At 42.8% G+C, this 19,128-nt stretch overlaps 1 protein-coding gene across 1 annotated transcript in view; it reads left to right on the top strand.

The window, feature by feature from the left end:
- The window catches only part of LOC139650512 (pyruvate carboxylase, mitochondrial-like), a 269,814-nt gene that overhangs the window by 24,896 nt on the left and 225,790 nt on the right, over positions 1–19,128 (top strand). Inside the window, exon 9 of the mRNA XM_071527203.1 lies at positions 17,545–17,663. Within this exon, the coding sequence (XP_071383304.1) occupies positions 17,545–17,663 (119 nt within the window). The remainder of the gene's footprint in view (positions 1–17,544; positions 17,664–19,128) is intronic.

Genomic DNA, 19,128 nt, shown 5'->3' with positions numbered 1-19,128 from the left:
TTACTGCAAAATAAGCCCCTTCAGTTACATGGCTTTGAGTACTATATTCTGTCTGGTCAATAAAGGCATTCTGAGGTCTGTTATTTGTGAATAACAGCTGCTGTTTCACATAAGACCATTGTCACCATGTCATTTGTCATCATATATCACTCTGTAGTCAAGTCTGGTCAATTTTATTGATTTCTAATCAAATTAAAGACGGTAGTCCTTGGTTACTGCAGACAGTCCTGCTGGAATATATTTTTTGTCTGAAGCTTGTAAATTACACTTAAGCTTGTAATAAAATCATCTTCTTTGCGTCGGGCTCTTGATTCCTCCTGTCAGGGATTATTTTGCCATAATGAACAGCTTGTTGTATATCATTCCTTATTTAGCATCCTAATGACGTACAGTATATCTAAATGGGTCCACTGTAATGCACAACTGTCTTTCTGCTGCTTGCCAGCTCCATCCCTGTGCCCTCTGAAGACTGAAAAACACAGCAGTGTTTAAATTTGCCAAACAATTCCTCTCGCGGGGGTAGAAAAAGTGCAGTAATGTACTGTAGTGTGCAGTAAAGACTGGGACCTTGATGATGGAGAGAGACAGAAGAAAAAGAGAATTTGCCTGTGGGGAAATTAAATTGGAAAGACAGGAAAAGTTTTCAGTGAGTCTTTTGACTGAACGAACAGTATTCAGACACACACACACACACACACATGCACACACACACAGGCGAACTTGATACAAAGCATGAGCATTGAGTGAAAATTCTGTCTACTACATTAGCCATTTTGGTTACAGCCATGGGTGCAGAATGAAATTGAAAATTGCTTCACTTCCATTGCAATGAAGGGAACGAATGGAAGAATGAGAGGGGAGAGAGAGGGAGACGCCCCGGCTCTCTCTCCATCCTCACCCACCTTTTCACTCGTATAAGAAGGCACGAGTTGCTAATGAAATGGGATTGGACACACAAACACACACACACACACAAACACACACACACACACACACACACACACGTACAGACTCACTGGCATCAGCACTTTCCCCCGTTTACTGTAGTTCCCTGATTATTTTCCCAGGATAATGTGTTCATGACCTCAGTTAACTTATTCACTTTCTACCTCGTTGTCTCTCCCTCTCTCTCTCTTTATTACCCCTCCTCTCTCTATCTCCTTATTTTCTCTACCTCTTTCTCCATCCCCCTATATTTGTTTTCTAGTCATCCTTTGTCCTGCTCTCTCCATCCATTTCTCTCTCTTCCAGGCCTTCTCTCTCTCTCCCTTACCTTCCTCTCTCTCTCACTTTTTTTTTTCTTTTTTCCTCCCCTCCCTTCTTGTCTTCCAGTCTCCCCTGGCACTCTTTCACCCTTTCTTACTACCTCTCTCTCCCACTGTCACACTCTGTGACGGGTGTCTACAGGTTTTTGTGTGTATGCGTCTGCGTATGTCACACACACAAAGACACACACTCTATCAATGCTCCATTTTTCCCTTTCCCAACATCCCCTCCTCCCCCTTTTTTTCTCCCTCTCCCTGTTTTTTCTCCCTCTCCCTGTTTCTGTATTTACTCTCTCTCTCTCTGAATGGTTAAATTGTTTTTCAGTGCAGAGCTGCAGTTTTGCTGCATTTGTCTGGAACCGGCTATTTGAATTACAAATGATATCCAGTGTGTATAAGCAATTAACGCAGTATATTATGCCTGTGAGTGTGCATGCATGTGTGGTGTGTTTTCATATGTTGTCAGTGTGTGTGTGTGAGAGAGTTTGTTAGGAGTGCTTTTACACGTACAAAAGTGTTTGTGCGTGTGAGATGTGTGTGAGATGTGTGTATGTGGCCATGAAAGCATCTGTGTGCTCAGCCTGACACGAGTCTAAGTAATTACATGCATGCGTAAGTGCATATGTGATTAAAAACAATGGCGAGCATCTCACTCACACACACACACACACACACACACACACACACACAGACTGAAACTGATATCAACATGCATGCACACAAAATGCAGTGACATAAATATATATGCGCTACAGGCATGAAAGCACATGTACTCAGTGTAGGAAGCAAGTGCACACACAGACACACACACACACACACACACACACACACACACACACACACACACACACACACGCACTCATACAAGATACAGTACATTGACACAAATTTGCAGTGACACATACAAACATTCACACGCGGAAATGGATAGACGAAGAGGAGGCAGAAACACACACACTCATATGCACATCACACACACGCATAATTAGGTACAGACAGACACACACACACACACATCACCCCTCCTTGTATTTTTTGCCACTCTGTCTCCTTCCCTTGTCTCAGTGTCTCCCTCTCTCTTCCAGTTCCTCAGTTCCTCGCTCCCTCGGGCTGTGTCAAATGCTGCAGTGTGGGTGTCGCGCAGGCTACAGCCAAATCTTAGTCTGACACACACTCTCACAAACACACACACACACACACACACACACACACACACACACACACACACACCAGTATGTGGACACACGCACACAAATGCAGTCTTATGAAGTAGAAAACCCATTTCTGCCCTGACTACCTTTGGAAAAAAAGAGGGAAAGAGTGAGAGAGGGAGAAATGGAGGGCGGGGGGGTGAGAGAAGGAGGGACGGGGGGGGGCATTAGAAAGAACAAGGTAGGCATGGAGGAGTGAGAAAGTGGTGAGACGAGGGGAGAGAAAAATAGCATTTGGCCTGATTTTGGTTCTAAGTCACTAAGTATTGCATATCCACTGGGAATAGATTTAAGTGTGTGTGTGTGTGTTTGCTTGTGATTCTGTGAGTACACCTCTGTGCATGGGCAAATGTTAATCTGTGTTAGTGCCTGTGTGTGTGTGTGTTTTTGTGTGTTTGCTGCTGCTTTCGTGTGCCTAGATTTGTGTGTGAGCATCTGTGTATATGCCTGCGCCCATTTGTGTGTGTGTGTGTGTGTGTGTGTGTGGTTCTCTTTGATCATTAGGCAGCTGTATTCGCTCCTTCTCTCATCATTTCATAGACAACAAGCTCATTATGCTTCCATTAGCTGCTGACAGAGTGCGGGGTGAATGAGGGCAGAAAGAGAGACGGAGAGGGGAATGAGTGAGAGAGAGAGACAGTGACAGAGAAAGAGAGAGAGATAGAATGAATACTGGCTTTAGTCCAAAAACAAGAACTAATGCCCTATTTTAAGGAAACTTTGGAAAGAGAGAGGAATAGAGAATAGGAGAGGGTGAAGAGAGGGATGTGAGATCGGGGTTGAGGGATGAGAGAGGAGGGGGAGAGGAAGAGGAAGAGAGGGACGACTTAAGGATGTAACTGGGTGTAAGTAGGATGCGGAAAGAGGGATTTTAGGAGAGTGGGTGCTGTCAGACGGAGGGGTGCAGGCAGACTTTGTCAGAGTAAGACTGTCTTGACCTTTTGAACTCCATTGTGTGATTTTTAATTCACCACACTCTCCACTTTATGAGATAATGTTTCAACATTTCAGCAAGTCTCAGAGCCTTCGCCTTTATTCCCTATCAGCTCAACAAAATGTGCAGTTGGCAAGCAGGGTTGGGAAAGGTTACTTTCAAAATATAATTCACCACCGATTACTGATAGATATTGCACTTGGAAATGTCATCCATTGGGTTACATAATCAATTACTTTTGATTAGAATAGAATCAGTCAGTTTATTCCGCTAACAAACTGTGTCAGCATCTTAATATTAAAACTGTTCATCTAAATTGCAGATGTCACAATCTAAATGCTTTTTTTCCAAAATATTTCCTCATAATCAAATCAAAAGGCTTTGTAATCTTTTCACTGTGCTATTTAGAGTAACTGCAATTGAACAGAGATGCCATTTTTCTAATCAGATTACTGTGCTACCACTGCCTTTTCTCCCTAACGCTGTTGGCCAGCCACAGTGGCACTGTAACTCTGGGAAAATTGCTCATATTCGGTTGTACTACCATGAGAGCACCACTCATTTAGAAAAGTAGAGGTGGCAGATTGAGCGATGGTAAGAGGAGTAGATTGAGGCATGAGAGTGTAGAGAGAAATTTATTGAGACATGTGAAGAGAGATGGAGAGACGGCTTGTACAGTAATGGGGCAGACAAATAGACAGAGAGAGACACTTATAAAATGTTATGGGCTCGTATATATTGCCGAAGTCGGAGAGGGATGAGAGAGAAGGCGAGAGCGAGGGATGGAAGGTGGAGATAGTCAATAGATGTTTTGAAGCGGTAATACTGGAAGAGTAAGTAAAAGACAGGCTAAAAAGGGTGTGTGGGTCAACACTGATAAAACACTAAGTCACTCCAGATAAGGAGACGAGCATCCGCAAAATGCTTAAAAATGAAATATAAATGCACCTTATTTGTCCTTTTAGAGAAGTAGATGTTCTTTTTTCACATAGTAACAATGTCCTGTAGAAAGTTTGGGTCTCCAAAAACTTCTAAATAAAATGAGGAAAAGCCGGTTGATTTTGTGTATTTTCAGCCTGTCTGAAATGATTCGGCTTGGCTGCAGGGACATGAAACAAACATTTGTACACATGGGAGACGATGTCAGCTGTCGGTGACATTTCATGAAAGGCCAAAGTTGAAGATATATTTCTACAGGACTACAGGATGATAAACAGAGAGAGGGGATTTGAAGGGAGCGAGATGGAGCGACGGGGAAGAGAGAGGGAGTAAGGATGGAGAGGTAAAGAGGGTTTGGGCCTTGGAAGGAAAAGAAAAAAATAGTGAAAATAAAACAAGATGTGGCATTGACGTGAAAACCACACACTCACACTGTACGGTTTATTTTATGGTGTCATAAACTGTGACAGTTAGGGTTGCTGTGTTGACAGCGATTCTGCCCACAGAAACTTTTTCTGAACCGTGTGGTTTTATTTTTGGATACGTCTTCGTTTCTGTCTGTGCACCTTCAGTACATCTAAGGCTATGGCTACACTTTTCATTTTGACAGGATTTTTTAAATTAATTGATAGCAAAGATCAGATTTTATGAGTTCACATTGCTGTATGTACATATTACGGCATTTTACAGGCCAAGTGTGCACATACAGCATGTGCACACTTGGCCTGTAAAATGCCGTAATATGTGTCTCCTGTGGCTGTGTTGATTTAAATCTGTCTGCATTACTTTCCCCCATTCTCCATCTCTTACTTTTGCTTGTGTATGCTTTGTGCTACATTGCTTCCAGACTATGTAGAATTCCAGTCACAATGCGAGCCTGACCTCTTCCATATTTGGTTTTGAAAATCTGATAGCAACGCGAGCAAAATCAGGAATCTGATCTTTTTTTTTTTGCATCCAGATGAGACATTTAATGCGTTCTGGCTTGATTGGATGATAGAAACCACATCGAAATGAAGTGTAACTGCAGCCTAAGATGGCTGCTGTAGAATGTCTGATTTGTTTTTGTTTCTTTGTCATGCAAATGGTTATTGTTTGTCGCATAGAAATAAAGTGGATAGAGAGGACACAGCCTTGTGTATTGACAATCTCCTTCAGTGCATATAAAATGCCTGCCAACGGCTGCATACACTGTGCCAATGCTTATTTCCATGACCATGTTATCACATAGTCAGCCATCTTCAAAGAGTACACTGACTCTTTTGGGCAAGATAAGCCCTTTGACCCACTTGCTGCTGTGTGCGCGGAGGTCTAGCAGATTCACTTCTGTGTGTCGGGTACACACTGCACTCTGATGCTTTGGGATGATGGAAAGCGTAGCTCATACTGCCATCTAATCGCACAGTGTGCTAAAGCATTGGCATGGACCACGGTAAACTAAATACTGGACCTACAGGAGTGAGGCTGCAATCCAGACATGCATCTCTCCCTCCATTCCCTCATCTCTATCAGCAGTTGAGTTTGAAAGAGACATCTGTCCCTCTTTGAAGCATATCAGCGCCTCAAGGTGTGAGTGTGTGTGTGTGTGTGATAGAGTGGAGAAGATGAGGTATGAGGATCTAGTACGTGTGAGACACTGATCCTCATACTTTCGCTGCTCCTTGTGGGCCTACCTCTCACTCTTTCATCACGCATTAGTCAGCTTTCATCCCTTCTTCTCTCGCTAACTCCTGTCTGGCTCCCTCGCTTGCTTGCTGTAAATCTATAGGTGCTCAGATTTAGCTCGGGGCTCTCTTGGATCCTTCTCTCTTCATCTCTGTCTCTCACTCTTTCTGTCCATCTCCACATTTCCCTGACTTAGTCTCTACCGCTATGCCTTGTCCAGCCATCTGCTCCCATCCACCAACTACTTCCTGAATCCTTGTACGAGGATTGGACACCTTCTCTCGTCTCCTCGCTCCTTTTTTCCTTCCCTTCTGTCCCTTCTATCCCTCCCTCCCGTGCCATCTGTCCATCTTTGACCTACTAGCCCTTAGTCACTCTTGACTTGTTCAAATCTCTCTCTCTCTCTCTCTCTCTCTCTCTCTCTCTCTCTCTCTCTCTCTCTCTCTCTCTCTCTCTCTCTCTCTCTCTCTCTCTCTCTCTCTCTCTCTCTCTCTGCCTCCTTTCATCAAATTTCCTTGACTTTTTTGAGTTGAAAAGACTTATTTTATGAAGGCTAGACGACCGTGAAAAGACGAAGAAGAGAGAGCGTGATGAAAGTGGAGCGAAGGACAAGTGCCACAGACCGAGAGATGGGGGCGGTAGAAAAGTAACTTTTTTGACTTTTAGCCATGTAGAGGAAGAGCGGAGAGATGAAGTGAGAATAGCAAAGGGAAGGATCAGACGGCTATGGAAGGAGGGAGGGTGCAAGAAAAATGATAACTTATACTTCAGAAAGAAGTGGTTTGTTTGAGGAGTATGACTTTTTGGGCATTTTTTGTGCAGTCTTATATGATTTGCCATTTTTGTAGGGTACTATGCACAATCTTTAAATAAAGTATCACATTATCATTTCACACCTCCCGTTCAGATCTATGCAAGCCTTTCCATCCAGCTGCGTGGCCAAAGCGTTATACTATTGCTAAACTACATCCATTTTCCTATCGATCGGACAAACTTGTAATTGCCCTATGAATAAAATGGCCTGAACAGCCAATATTTCTTTTTTTCTCATCCGACGAATGACTTGGCGCTTTAAATTTAGCTGCAGCCCAAAGAGGACGAGAGGAAATATTGGTAGAAAAAGAATAAGGAGGGGAAGGAAGGATACGAAACAGAGAGAGAGAGAGAGAGGACAGGAGATAGACGTGAATCTTGAAGAAGAAAAGGGTAGGGGGAAAAGAGGATGGGCGGGCAGGAGTGAAGGTGGAAGAAATAAGTGATAGACTTTAAGCCTGGAAGAGAGCTGGAATGGAGGGATGAATAAATGGATGGAGGGATTCCGGTCAAGCTGCTTTCCATTACAGCTGGGATGAATGTGAACGTGTGGGTGCATATGGGATCGAGTGTGTGGGTGTGCGCATGCTTGTGTTCATTATGAGCATGTGAATTTTGTGTGCCTTTAGGCATGTATGTTGTGTGTGTTTGTGTGTGTACTACATGTCTTGCGTGTATATTTATGGGCACGTTGATGAACATGTGTGTATTTGTGGTTGTACACATTGTGTGTATTTTGTGTGCGGGTGGGTGAGCGCCGCTGCTTTGGCAGGTCCCTGCAGCAAAAGGATTAGAGAGGTGGCACCACTGAATTGGAGCAGATCTATCTGTGCGTGTGCGTGTGTGTGCGTGTGTGTGTGTTGTTTTGTGGGTTTGTCAGCAATGAATCGGGTGAGAGTTGTGTGTGTGTGTGTGTGAGTCTGAAAGAGAATTGGATCAGATTACAGAGAATCTTGGCACCAGATTAACTCCAATCCCCCAGAGAGAGGGAACGAGAGTCAGAAATGAAAGATGGGTGGAGGAGGAGAACTATAGTTAAAGGGAGGAAGAGGCAGCAAGGTTTAGATGGAGGGAGAGTTGGAGGGTGTAGGGAGAGATGCACTGTAGCAACTGAAAAGGTAATGGCTGCTGGGTAATGTAACAGTGTAGTAGTGTCCCTTTAAATGTGCTATCATTTCAAATTAAACCATAGTAGAGATTGGTAGTCTCTATCTCACACCGGTAGTATTTGCTAGTGCTAGAGCGTTGTCAAAATTAAGACTACATTTCCCATAAACCCTGTTGCACCCTGTCATGATAAAGCTGCTATTTGCCCCCCTCCCCTCCCTGGCGTCGCTCCATGTGCGTTTGTTTTCTCTTTCTCTTTACTGAAGAGGATAAACATGTTGCAAGTGATTTTTTTTCCCCATCAGCCTTTCACTCCGTCCACCATCTGCCGTTGCGAAAAACTCTCAAAGCCTTATCTCTGTTTGTGCTAGTGGGACAGCGCCCTCCTCCAGGTCTGCGCTCATGAAATCTGACCCAGTGGCACACAATATAAAATGCGGTGTAGAGGCCGGCGGAAGCTGCCAATCTTCTCAGCGATGGTCTCATTTGCTTACAGTAATTATACTAATGTCTCAAAATGAATGTGGTCATGATTTATTGATGTTAAAATGCAACTTGTAGCACACACATCCCAATCACAACGTCTTTGGGGTCCTGTCTGTAGTCACATGACCTGCCCATCAAGAAAGTTTAGTGACGCTGTTTTCAAGAGCAGGGAGCTTGACACATCACATCTATAGGTGTTTAATACATTTGTTCACCTTGGGAGTGACTTGTACTGTGCAGATTCTACTTCATTTCTATGCCTTTGAATGGGTCAAAAATGTAATAAAACCTGTTACTAAACTGCCAGATAATTCAATAACATTGTCAGACTGATTATTGTAATATTAAAATAAATTGCACCCGTGAAGATGCAATAATTGCCACTTTATGTAATAATATATTACATTATGAGGGTTTATTACTTTTTTGACTCATTTAGAGGGTCATTTTTATTGCATTTTGACATGTTATTATATTATCCGGCAGTATTACATGATCTGTAGCTACATGCAGGAATGGGTGGATTGAAGGTAGGGATGTTTAGATTAAGAAATGTAAGAAAGCCTCTCACCCTCCCCCTTCTCCTATCTATTTAACAATTTCAGACACCTGTTTTCCAGGTGGAACTTCCACACTCTTACACTTGATCACAGTAACACATTTGTTTAGTGTAGATTAGTCAACCTTGCTATCTCACCTCGCCAGCGTTTCCTTTCCCTTTTTTTGTTTTCCTGCATTCTGTCATTTTCTCTCTCTCTCTCTCTCTCTCTCTCTCTCTCTCTCTCTCTCTCTCTCTCTCTCTCTCTCTCTCTCTCTCTCTCTCTCTCTCTCTCTCTCTCTCTTTCACGCCCCAAATTTGTAATGCACTTCTTTTTTCGTTTTTTGGCCTTTGTTGTCTGTGAAACACTTTGCAACAAGCCTGTTTGTTAAAAGCATTTTATACATAATTTAGGCTGTGTATGTTGATTTTGTGTGTGTGCGTTTGCACTCTTAAGGGCCAAAAATCCCAAGCTTAGGGCGGTGACAGTGAGAAAAACTGACTTGTGACGATATATTTGCTGGTGGGGAAAAACAGCTCAATTTAGTCGGAGGAATTGGCATTAGGGTTGCGGCGTAGCAAATTAGAGTAAAGGAGAATTCATTCTACAAACACAAGTGGTTTGTCTTGGGGAAAAGAACATCTGATAATTCTTGTTGGGCACTTTGATAAGTTATTTTCACGGTGTGCATCCTTCCACTGAACACCACAGCCAGTGTTTTCAGTTATTGGTCACTTCGCACCTGCCATTCATATCTTTGTCATCCTTTCAATTCGACTTTGTGGATGAAGTCGAATGTTCTTGAACTATGCCTTTTTCCCCGGTAATAGGAGTTGAACTGCCTAATTCATACAATCTGTAGACTACTAGACTTTACTCGACACAGAGAAAACAGTATTTATAGTTGAACTAAGCCAACCATGTTCTTTCTTGTGAGAACTGACTTAGCTGAAGGCACAGATCTCTCTGAATGTGTTTTTGTATGCATGTGTGCTTGTGTGAATGAATGTTCATAGTAGCCATAGTATTGATTGTATTCGAAACTAGTGAGTTAATCTACCAAGCCCATTATTTAAACCACTGGCGTCAGTCCAGTTGCTCTGAATGTCACCCTAAATTGACAAACGTGACTGAAACACACACGCTTGCACTAATGTGACCTGACATCGCCATTTAACAGATCAATGTCATCGATTGTGTGATTGATTTGTTTGTTGCCTCTGCCGTGTCACGCACATGCACTTCACACACACACACACACACATATAAGGCTGTGGCACGTGTACCGCGTTACTCCTACTGCCCCTGGACATTTCATGACCCAGCATGCACTGCTCTCTGGTTGGTAGAGGTGAAGAGTAGGAGGGGTTGGAGGGGGGGAGGGGGGAGGGGGGGGGGGGCAGAGAGAGATGGTCAGATAAAGGGAAGGATAAAGGAGAAGGAGGGAAGGACAAAAAGAGTAAAGAAATATGAAGATGGAGGGAGGGAGAGAGTAGGGTGGATGAGTCGGTACGTTTTATGTGGTGAAAGATTTTCAAAATTGTCAGTCCTTGCAGTATTGGCATGTAGTGCCACCAATCCTGCAGTCACAATCTTTAGAGGAAACATTTTATTACATTTATACTTGTGTGTCTAGTGTAGGTGAGTGTATGTCTGATAAGTGAGTGTGTGTGGGGGGTTGGGGGGGGGTTCCTGTTTTGCCTCCTGGCAGTGTTGTGGGCCCAATTCAACTGAACATATGCGATGGGAGGTTCCCACTTGAAAACCTCAATGGCATTACCACCTCACTCCTTCCCCTGTTTCATTAACATCCAAGCCAGGTTTCTACACAGGTACCAGTTTCCTTCGTTTAACTTGAGTTCGGTGACAAAAGGGATTGTTATGCTTAGCACTCCGCTGTGGGTGTGTGCCTGTGTGTGTATTTGTCTTTGTGCAGCAATGAAACTACTCTGCAGAAGGGCCTTAGATTCCCGCAAGCCAAATTAATGATGGGATCACTAACATGGCCTATCTGTTCCAATATAGCGCACAAGCTGCAATTCTCAAAAGCAGCACAGAATGAACCTCTTTTAAACCGGAAAGCTACAAAAGACAGAGCCACACAAAGTAACACTGCCAAACACGACTAAAGTGTGACAAAAACCATTGCCACTAATGTAACAATAGACTTGCAAAGCACTTAGCTACTCAGAAACTTACACAAAACTAGGCTAATCACAAATTGTAGCAACCATGAAGAGCCAAAATGGACTGCAATAGCAATCCTCATTCACTTAAGAGTCACTACAACTTAAACCCTAAATGTCACTGAACTTGGCCAAAGAGGAGTAAACAAAGTGCAGTCCCAGCAAAAAAGATGACTATACACACAAAAAATGCACGCAAACAGAAGGACAGCATGAGCATTTCTCAAAACTGCCAGCCTAAACGTTTTCAGGGTTACAAAAGACAATTACAGCCTACTAGCCTTCAGCAATGAACTATTGCACGCACACTGGAAAACTCAAATGCCCTCTGCCTACCACTCACAAAATGGGACAAGCGTGAAGAACAAACCATTGATTGCCACCACATACTGCCACCAGATTACATTAGTGTGACCAAACTACTCTAGAAATAACTTTTTGTCTACCTAATACAGAAGCCTATCTGGCCATTATGTTACAGCAGCCCCATTACTCCAGACTAGCGCTTGAATAGGATGGCCACTTTATTGAGTGGCCACTTTTTTAGGTACATCTAGCTAGTACCGCTAGTCGTCTCCTTTTACCTTCGGATCCACCTGAATTCTTTGAGGCTTGGATTCAAGGTGCTGGAAACGTTCCACAGGGATCTTGATCCATGCAGACTCAATAGTCATTCAGCCAGCTCATTCATGCTATAAATAAGGCTGGGTATTGGCAAGGACCTCACGATACGATATATATCACAATACATGGGTCACGATACGATTGTATCACAATACATTGCGATACGATACATATTGTGATACATTGCAATACGCCACATAATTTACTGAAAATTTAAAAACAGAGCTGAAAATACAACTTGCTGTGTACCACCTGGGTAGTCTAATATGTACATCACATTATATTGATAACTCAGCAGACAAATTGAGTCAAAACTATATAATTCAAAGGGATTTGAGGGAAATTTAAGGACATTTTAAATCCGTTTAAAACATGAATAATTTTTTTAATGTATCGATACAAGGGGCTGGAAAATCGATACAGTATCATGGAAAAAAATATTGCAATACTCACCTGTATCGATTTTTTTGCACAGCCCTAGCTATAAACATCCGTTCCGCCTCATCCCAAAGGCGCTCTATTGGGTAAAGATCTGGGAACTGCAGGCCATTGGAGTAAACTGAACTGTGATGTTCCTGGAGCCGTGTTGAGACGGTGCACGCTTCGTGACATGGAGCGTTATCCTGCTGGAAGTATCTATCTGACAAATGACTGTGGCCATGAAGGGATGCACCTGGTCAGCAGCAACGTTTAGGTTCACTGTGGTGATCAAATGATGCTCCATTGGCACTAAGAGGCCTAATGTGAGCCAAGAAAACATTCCCCACAGCATTTCTCCACCAGTACCAGCCTGTACTGACACCAGGCAGGATGGATCCATGGATTCATGTTGTTTTTGCCAAACTCAGACCCTGCCATCAGCATGCTGCAACAGAAACCAGGATTTGTCAGACGAGGCAGTGTTTTTTCACTCTTCAGTCATCCCGTTTTGGTGATCACACACCCTCTGTAGCCTCATCTTGTTCTTCGCTGACAGGATTGGAACCTGGCAGGGTCTTCTTCAGCTGTAGCCCAGACACATCAAGGTTCGACAAATTGTGTGTCCTCAGATGTACTTCTGCACATCACTGTTGTGCTAACCTGTTATTTGCATACATTTTTTGTGTTTTACCATTTTCCTCACAGGCCACTGAGTGTATACACACAGCTGCACACGCATAGAGGATGAGGCAGAGTGATGGGCATAACAGGATAGATCCCGTGCTTTGGAAAAATGAATACACTTTGCTGGTTCCTGTTGCCTTTTCTGCTCTACTCCCTCCACCTCGATGATGAATGATTTCACCCAAAAGTTTTGCACGGTGCAGTCGAGAAGCAGCATTTTGAACGCAGTGGGAAATTTTCTGGCACTGTGAGGTGCTGGGGGTGAAAAAAAAAAAAAAAAAAAGCAACCCGTCGACAATCCTCGTTGACGGTGTTTGGAAAGTACTTGAATTTGAATTTTGACACCCTGTAATGATGTCGCAGATGGTTTCAAGCTGAATCGCAGATCAAAGACAATGCAGAGAGAGAGAGTGAGAGAGATAGAGAGAGGTGGTGGGGCAAGCAGGAAAGACTGTTAAAAGAAGAGAAACCGGGGAGAGTGACAGTCACTCCCTCCGTCACTGTAGCTCTCTGCTCTTCATTCCCTCTTTGATTACTCAATCTATTCCACTCTTTCACTCCCTGAGTCTCTCTGTGTCTCTCTCTCTCCTCTCTCTTCCCACCCACTCACTCTTTCATTACTTGTCTCTCTCTCTATCCTCCTCTGGTCCATCTATCAATCTTTCTTTTTAACTCTCTCCGTTCCTCCATCTATACTTACTCATTTATCTCCCATAAACTCCCCATGAATTGTTCTTGATGCAATCTCTCTCACTCTCTCTCTCTCTCTCTCTCTCTCTCTCTCTCTCGCTCTCTCTCTCACTCTCTCGCTCTCTCTCTCTCTCTCTTTCTCTCTGCTGTAAAGCTGTAAAGTACCAGCTATCTGTCCTTGTCACTTTCCATTCAAAGCTATAGACCAATATACATTCATCAGTGCTAGGATCATTTAAGCTCAGTCACACACGTAGCGCCTAGTCAGTGGGAAGGAGTGGAAAGCCACGTGTGTATACGTGTGTGTGTGTGCGCGCCACCCCAGTGACCTTTTCTTGTGCTAGTATAGCTCATTGATTTGCCTGTCAGACCTTGTAATACAGTGGCCACTCAATCTGTTACATTGTCTGGTACTTCAGTGACTGACTCAGAGTGTGAGAGAGAGAGTGTGTGACATGAAGTGACTGATCCACATATCAGTGTGAATATGTGTTTGCGTGCATGTTGAGTGGCTGGCACATGTCTGTCCTTCTGTAAGTGTGTGTGTAAGTTTGAGTGTGTGCCAGAGAGATAGTGTGTGTGTGTGTGTGTGTATGTGCCTGTATGTATTCTACTGTGCAGGCCTTGTGCCTTGTTTTACTGTTACAATTCATCAATGAGGCCTTGGGTACTAGCTAAATGTATTTATCATCACTGTAGCAAGCTGTAAAAGAAGTACACGCACACACACAAAGACACACACACACACACAAACCAGATGAAAAATGTGGCTCCATGCAGAGAAGGTTAAGAGACTCGGGCTGAGAATTTACATTTTGTGTGTGTGTGTGATTCCCTGCGTGTATGTAAGCATATATTATAAATGTGGATGTGTACTGTGTGTGTCTGTATGTGGATTAAATACAGTACATGTGTATATGGAAGTGTGCTGTGTCTGTGATTGTGTGTGTTGCTTATTCCTGACTACTTCTCTTGAGGTCATGGCTTCCATATTAATCATCCCAACAGCTGGGTAATAGGAGCTCTGCACAGGTGGTGCGGACACACACAAAAACACATAAACACACACACACCTATTTTTAATTTTTTAATTTCCACCAGACTATATATCATTTTATGTTAGCTGGGAGAACAAAGCTACAGAAGAATTGAGTGTGTGTGTTTTGGTTTTGGTGTAGTTTCTCTATTTGTGTGCGGGCCCTTGCATGTGTCAGTGTGTATGTCTGTGTGTGTGCACGTTTGTGACTTTTTATGTTCAGCGCAGTTTATTGATGCCATTATGTTTGTGTGTGTGTGTGTGTGTACTTGTGTGTGTGTGCATGTTAATGAGTCTCTGTGGTAAAACTTGTGGGAAGCTACAGATGCCATATTATGGATCTAATTTCTCTCTACAGAACAGAACTCAAGAGTACGAGTGTGTATCTAAATATTCTTTACACATGTGTTGTTGTACAAGGTCACAGTGAATATGAATACATGTGTCTGTAATTGTGTGTGTGGTGTGTGTATTGTGCTCCTGATCTGTCTGATTTCCCCTCAGAGCTCGAGCTGCTGTTATGAGTTTTCTTCACAACAAACCTAATTCTGCTAATTATGGCTCTAATAACCAGTTGATAAGCTCAAAGCAGGTGTTGATTTACTCAGCTGAAACCATAGCCCACACACACACACACACACACACACACACATACACACACTCACACACACTCACACACACCACTATTCCTGGCCTTGCTCAGGGTTAACTTTATATTACCTATGTTCATTATTAATGTGTCTGTTGGGGGCAGAAAGATACAGTTTCTCTGGTTGTGTGTGTTTCCATGTACATACACACAAGTGCGTGGTTGTGTGTGTATGCTTGCCGTCGTGCTAATGTATTTGTGTGTGTGTGTGTGTGTGTGTGTGTGTGTGTATTTTGTGGGCATATGCTTTCTCCTTGTAACTCCCTCTCCAAAACAATTTTCCTTTTTCTCTGCGAGTTTTGTGCTTGTTCAGTAGCCAAATCCTAATTACTGCTTTTCAGCTTAAGGCCATCTCTCTCTCTGCAATCCCTCCCTCTCTTTACCCCTGCCCATTTGATTGTCTTGACATTGAATACGTTTATGCTAGCCAAATGTTGGCAATCAAAGTGGTCCTTTAGGCGGTACACTGGTTTAACAATTAAGGTCTAAACATGCATTTTTCTCTGTTTATCTGTTTGAAGACAGGGAAGAGGGAATTCATCTAGATCATTCACATCCTCTTGAAGTGTTCAGACTGTCTAAACTCCACCAAAAGACCTTAGACTAAAAAAACGCTTCAGCAGGGAGGAAAAAAAAACAAAACAACAAAACAAAATGGCCTGTTCCACAAACAGCCCCCAAACAGATTTTTACAACTGCAGATGGTAGTTACTACCTTGTTTTGGATTTATCATACTGTACCTTCTATGCAAATTATATTTGCTTCTTTGCAACTCGTGTTGATTGATCTCTCTTTGTATTTTGGATTGCTCATAGCCCTCTAATTTCATTTTGATGTCAAGAATTGTTTCCTCTCAATATTTTCTTTTAAAGGGAGCAGGGGAGTACATGTCAAAATATGGTAATGCTCTGATTATTGGAATAATCAGTGATGGATATGAGGCAATTGCACAGATTACTATGATTGGTTAAATGGATGTTCCAGCCATTTTCACCAATCAGATTGCTTGGCTGGAATGGCCTGTTATGTAATTTGTGTCTCAAAATTACACTGTGCTTGCTGCTCCCACCAGGCAAAATTAAACTGGGGTTTAGATGGATGCATATGGGAAACACCAGTGTTGGAATACAAGGATGTTGATTTATCTTATAATTAACATGCTATACTCTGAATGGATGCAGATTCACTGTTTAGTGAATAAACGCATACCAGTTCACAGTAATTTTTTTCATATTGAGTTTTTCTTCATTTTTTTTTTATTTCTACCTTTTGGTTTCAGCTCTAGTCATCCTCAGACCTCTGGCTATTAAATATGTGTAGTCTGGATCACAGTGTTGAGTTTTACAGATTTTCCTCATACACAGCAGCTCAGGACAATCCTCCTTCAAAAGTGTGAAATCAAGCACATAGCCTCGAAAAACACAAGCAGAAACAGAAATACATCATTGATATGGTTAAATATGCCTATTTTGTTCATTTGAGATTTGAGGGATTTGCTGTTTGAGTGATTTATTTATTTGCTTTATTCAATAGTTGGCTCTATGTAGGAAAAAATGTTTCAGTTAGAGTTTCTGTTCTGAAAGATAAAAAAAAACAACAAAAAAACAGTTGCTTCTGGTGTAGACTGGACAGAAATCCTAAATGGAAGATGTGGTTTGTAGCTTTTTAGTAAAGCATAGCCTCTAGTGGATGTTTGGTTTGCCATGGTGCATCTGACAGGAATTTGTCTCTGTGACACTGGTGCAGAGATGTCAATATGTACTGTCAACTTAGTCTGATGGTGCCAACATGGTACAAGGATGACTGGGCCTCACATACAGTGCACAGAGAGAAAGACAAATGGGCAAAAGACTACACATATCACTACACTGAGCAGCATATAGCTGTGTGCATATGAACAGTAAGGTTGTAAGTGCATATTGGCCACAAGGAAGTTATGCTGAATGGAATGAGATGAAAGAATTTGTGTTGAAAGGCAGTGTGGCTGAAAGGCAGTGGTGGAAAGCCATCTTTTATGATGATGAGCTTTCAATAAATCCCCCTTGATTTATGATCTAATTATTACATTACAAGGAGACCATGAAAAATGCACTCGTCTCTCCATACCAGTAAAACATGAACCTTCTCATTCTTTCCTAGTTTTAAATAGCTGTATTTGCATGGAGAGAGGAGAGGAGAGAGGAGAGACTGTTAATGATGGGTGTGTGTTGTTGTTGTTGAGTGTCTACATAACTGACATTGTTATTTGAATCATTCAGTGCTTAAAAACCTCTTCCTTACCGTGTTTTGCTGCAGGTGGGCTATGAGAACGCAGGGACCGTGGAGTTTTTGGTGGACAAACATGGCAAACACTACTTCATCGAGGTCAACTCCCGACTCCAGGTCGAACACACGGTCACCGAGGAAATCACTGAGTAAGTAACAGACCGCTGTGTGTGTTGGTGTGTGTTTTTGGGTGTGAGGCTGCAGGAAGTCGGGGGTTGTGTGTGTGCGTGTGGATGGTGTTGTAAGGTTAGGCTGGTGGGCGGTTGAATAGGGGGGATGGTTGTCTTTTTTTTGTGTGTGTGTGGTATCATCTGTTCACAGACAGGTGTACTGTTTCAAGGCTAGATGGTTCCTACTCCAGAAACTTAGTCAAGGGGAGAGAGTGAAGGTTGGAGGCACGGAGGAGGTAGAGAGAGTGGAGGAAAGAGAGGAAATGATATAAGGTGGGCAAGAAAGAAACACCGGGAGACTGAGAGAGAGAGAAGGGGATATGTAGGGAGAGAGTAAGAGAATAAGACGTGAGGGGGAGAGAGAGGATTGACAGAATGTTAACAAGTGGAAAGATATAGGTGTGTGAAAGAGAGAGAGAGAGAGAGATTAGGATGGAAGAGAGACAGAAAGACAGGTGGGATCAGTGAAGAGAAAAGCTGTAAGATGAGGTCAGAGTGAGGGCGAGAGACAACGGGATTGAAGGAGAGAGGTGAGAGAGAGAGGATAATGAAAGTTATAAATAGCATTCCGCTCCACCGATGACCTGTGAGATTTGTTCTGCTGTAACGACACAGATGGGTCCGATACTCATACACACACACACACACACACACACACACACACACACACACACACACACACACAAAACATACACACACCAAAACACACAGGTACAGGTGTGTCGGCCGCTCAATCACACCCGGGCCCATAAATGTCTCCCCAACACAGGTGCGCGCGCACACACACACACACACACACAAAATTTACACACACAAAATTAAGGTTATTCAAATGCATATTGGATTACCAGCACAGTTAGCACAATTGATAATGACTGGAATTAGCACAAATTAACAAATTAGCACAACTAATGCTGGCAGTTAGAAGGGGGGAAATTGGCATGAAAATGATGTTACCTGTTCCTACGGCAACCCAACACAGCCAGTGAGAAACGCACACATGCGCACACACACACACACGACACACACACACACACACACACCTGGCCACATTTTGTGATTGACTCTTTTGTCAGCTGTAGTCTCTTTGTGTCTTGATCTGTCTCTGCATCTCACACTGGCTCCTTTCATCCTTTCTGTCTTTAAATCTGTAAGAAATACACTGTTTATTTGCGCAAAAAAAGCTCTTTGATCAACTCGCTGTTGATGAGAAGATCGATATTGGTTTCACCTCTGTGTGCTTAGTGCGCTTCCATGCTTTTCAGATGAAAAGAAAGCATTATTTTATGCTCTTTCCCCCTAAAGGAACATACATCAGTTTGATTGATACTACCTGTCTGTACTATACTTGTGCTATGATCATACACATTTATGCCAGCCCCAAAAGCTGTGTAAAGTGAGTTTAAGTGATGCTCTGATGAAGGCTATTTTGATGAAACCGAAA

The sequence above is a fragment of the Centroberyx affinis genome, unplaced genomic scaffold (assembly GCF_046629955.1).
Source record: "Centroberyx affinis isolate AG114_WGS23_722 - 3 ecotype Tasmania unplaced genomic scaffold, CSIRO-AGI_Caff_v1 ptg001499l_1, whole genome shotgun sequence".
Lineage (NCBI taxonomy): Eukaryota > Metazoa > Chordata > Actinopteri > Beryciformes > Berycidae > Centroberyx > Centroberyx affinis.
The sequence above is the reverse complement of the archived record's forward strand: the minus strand, read 5'-3'. Positions and strand labels throughout refer to the sequence as shown.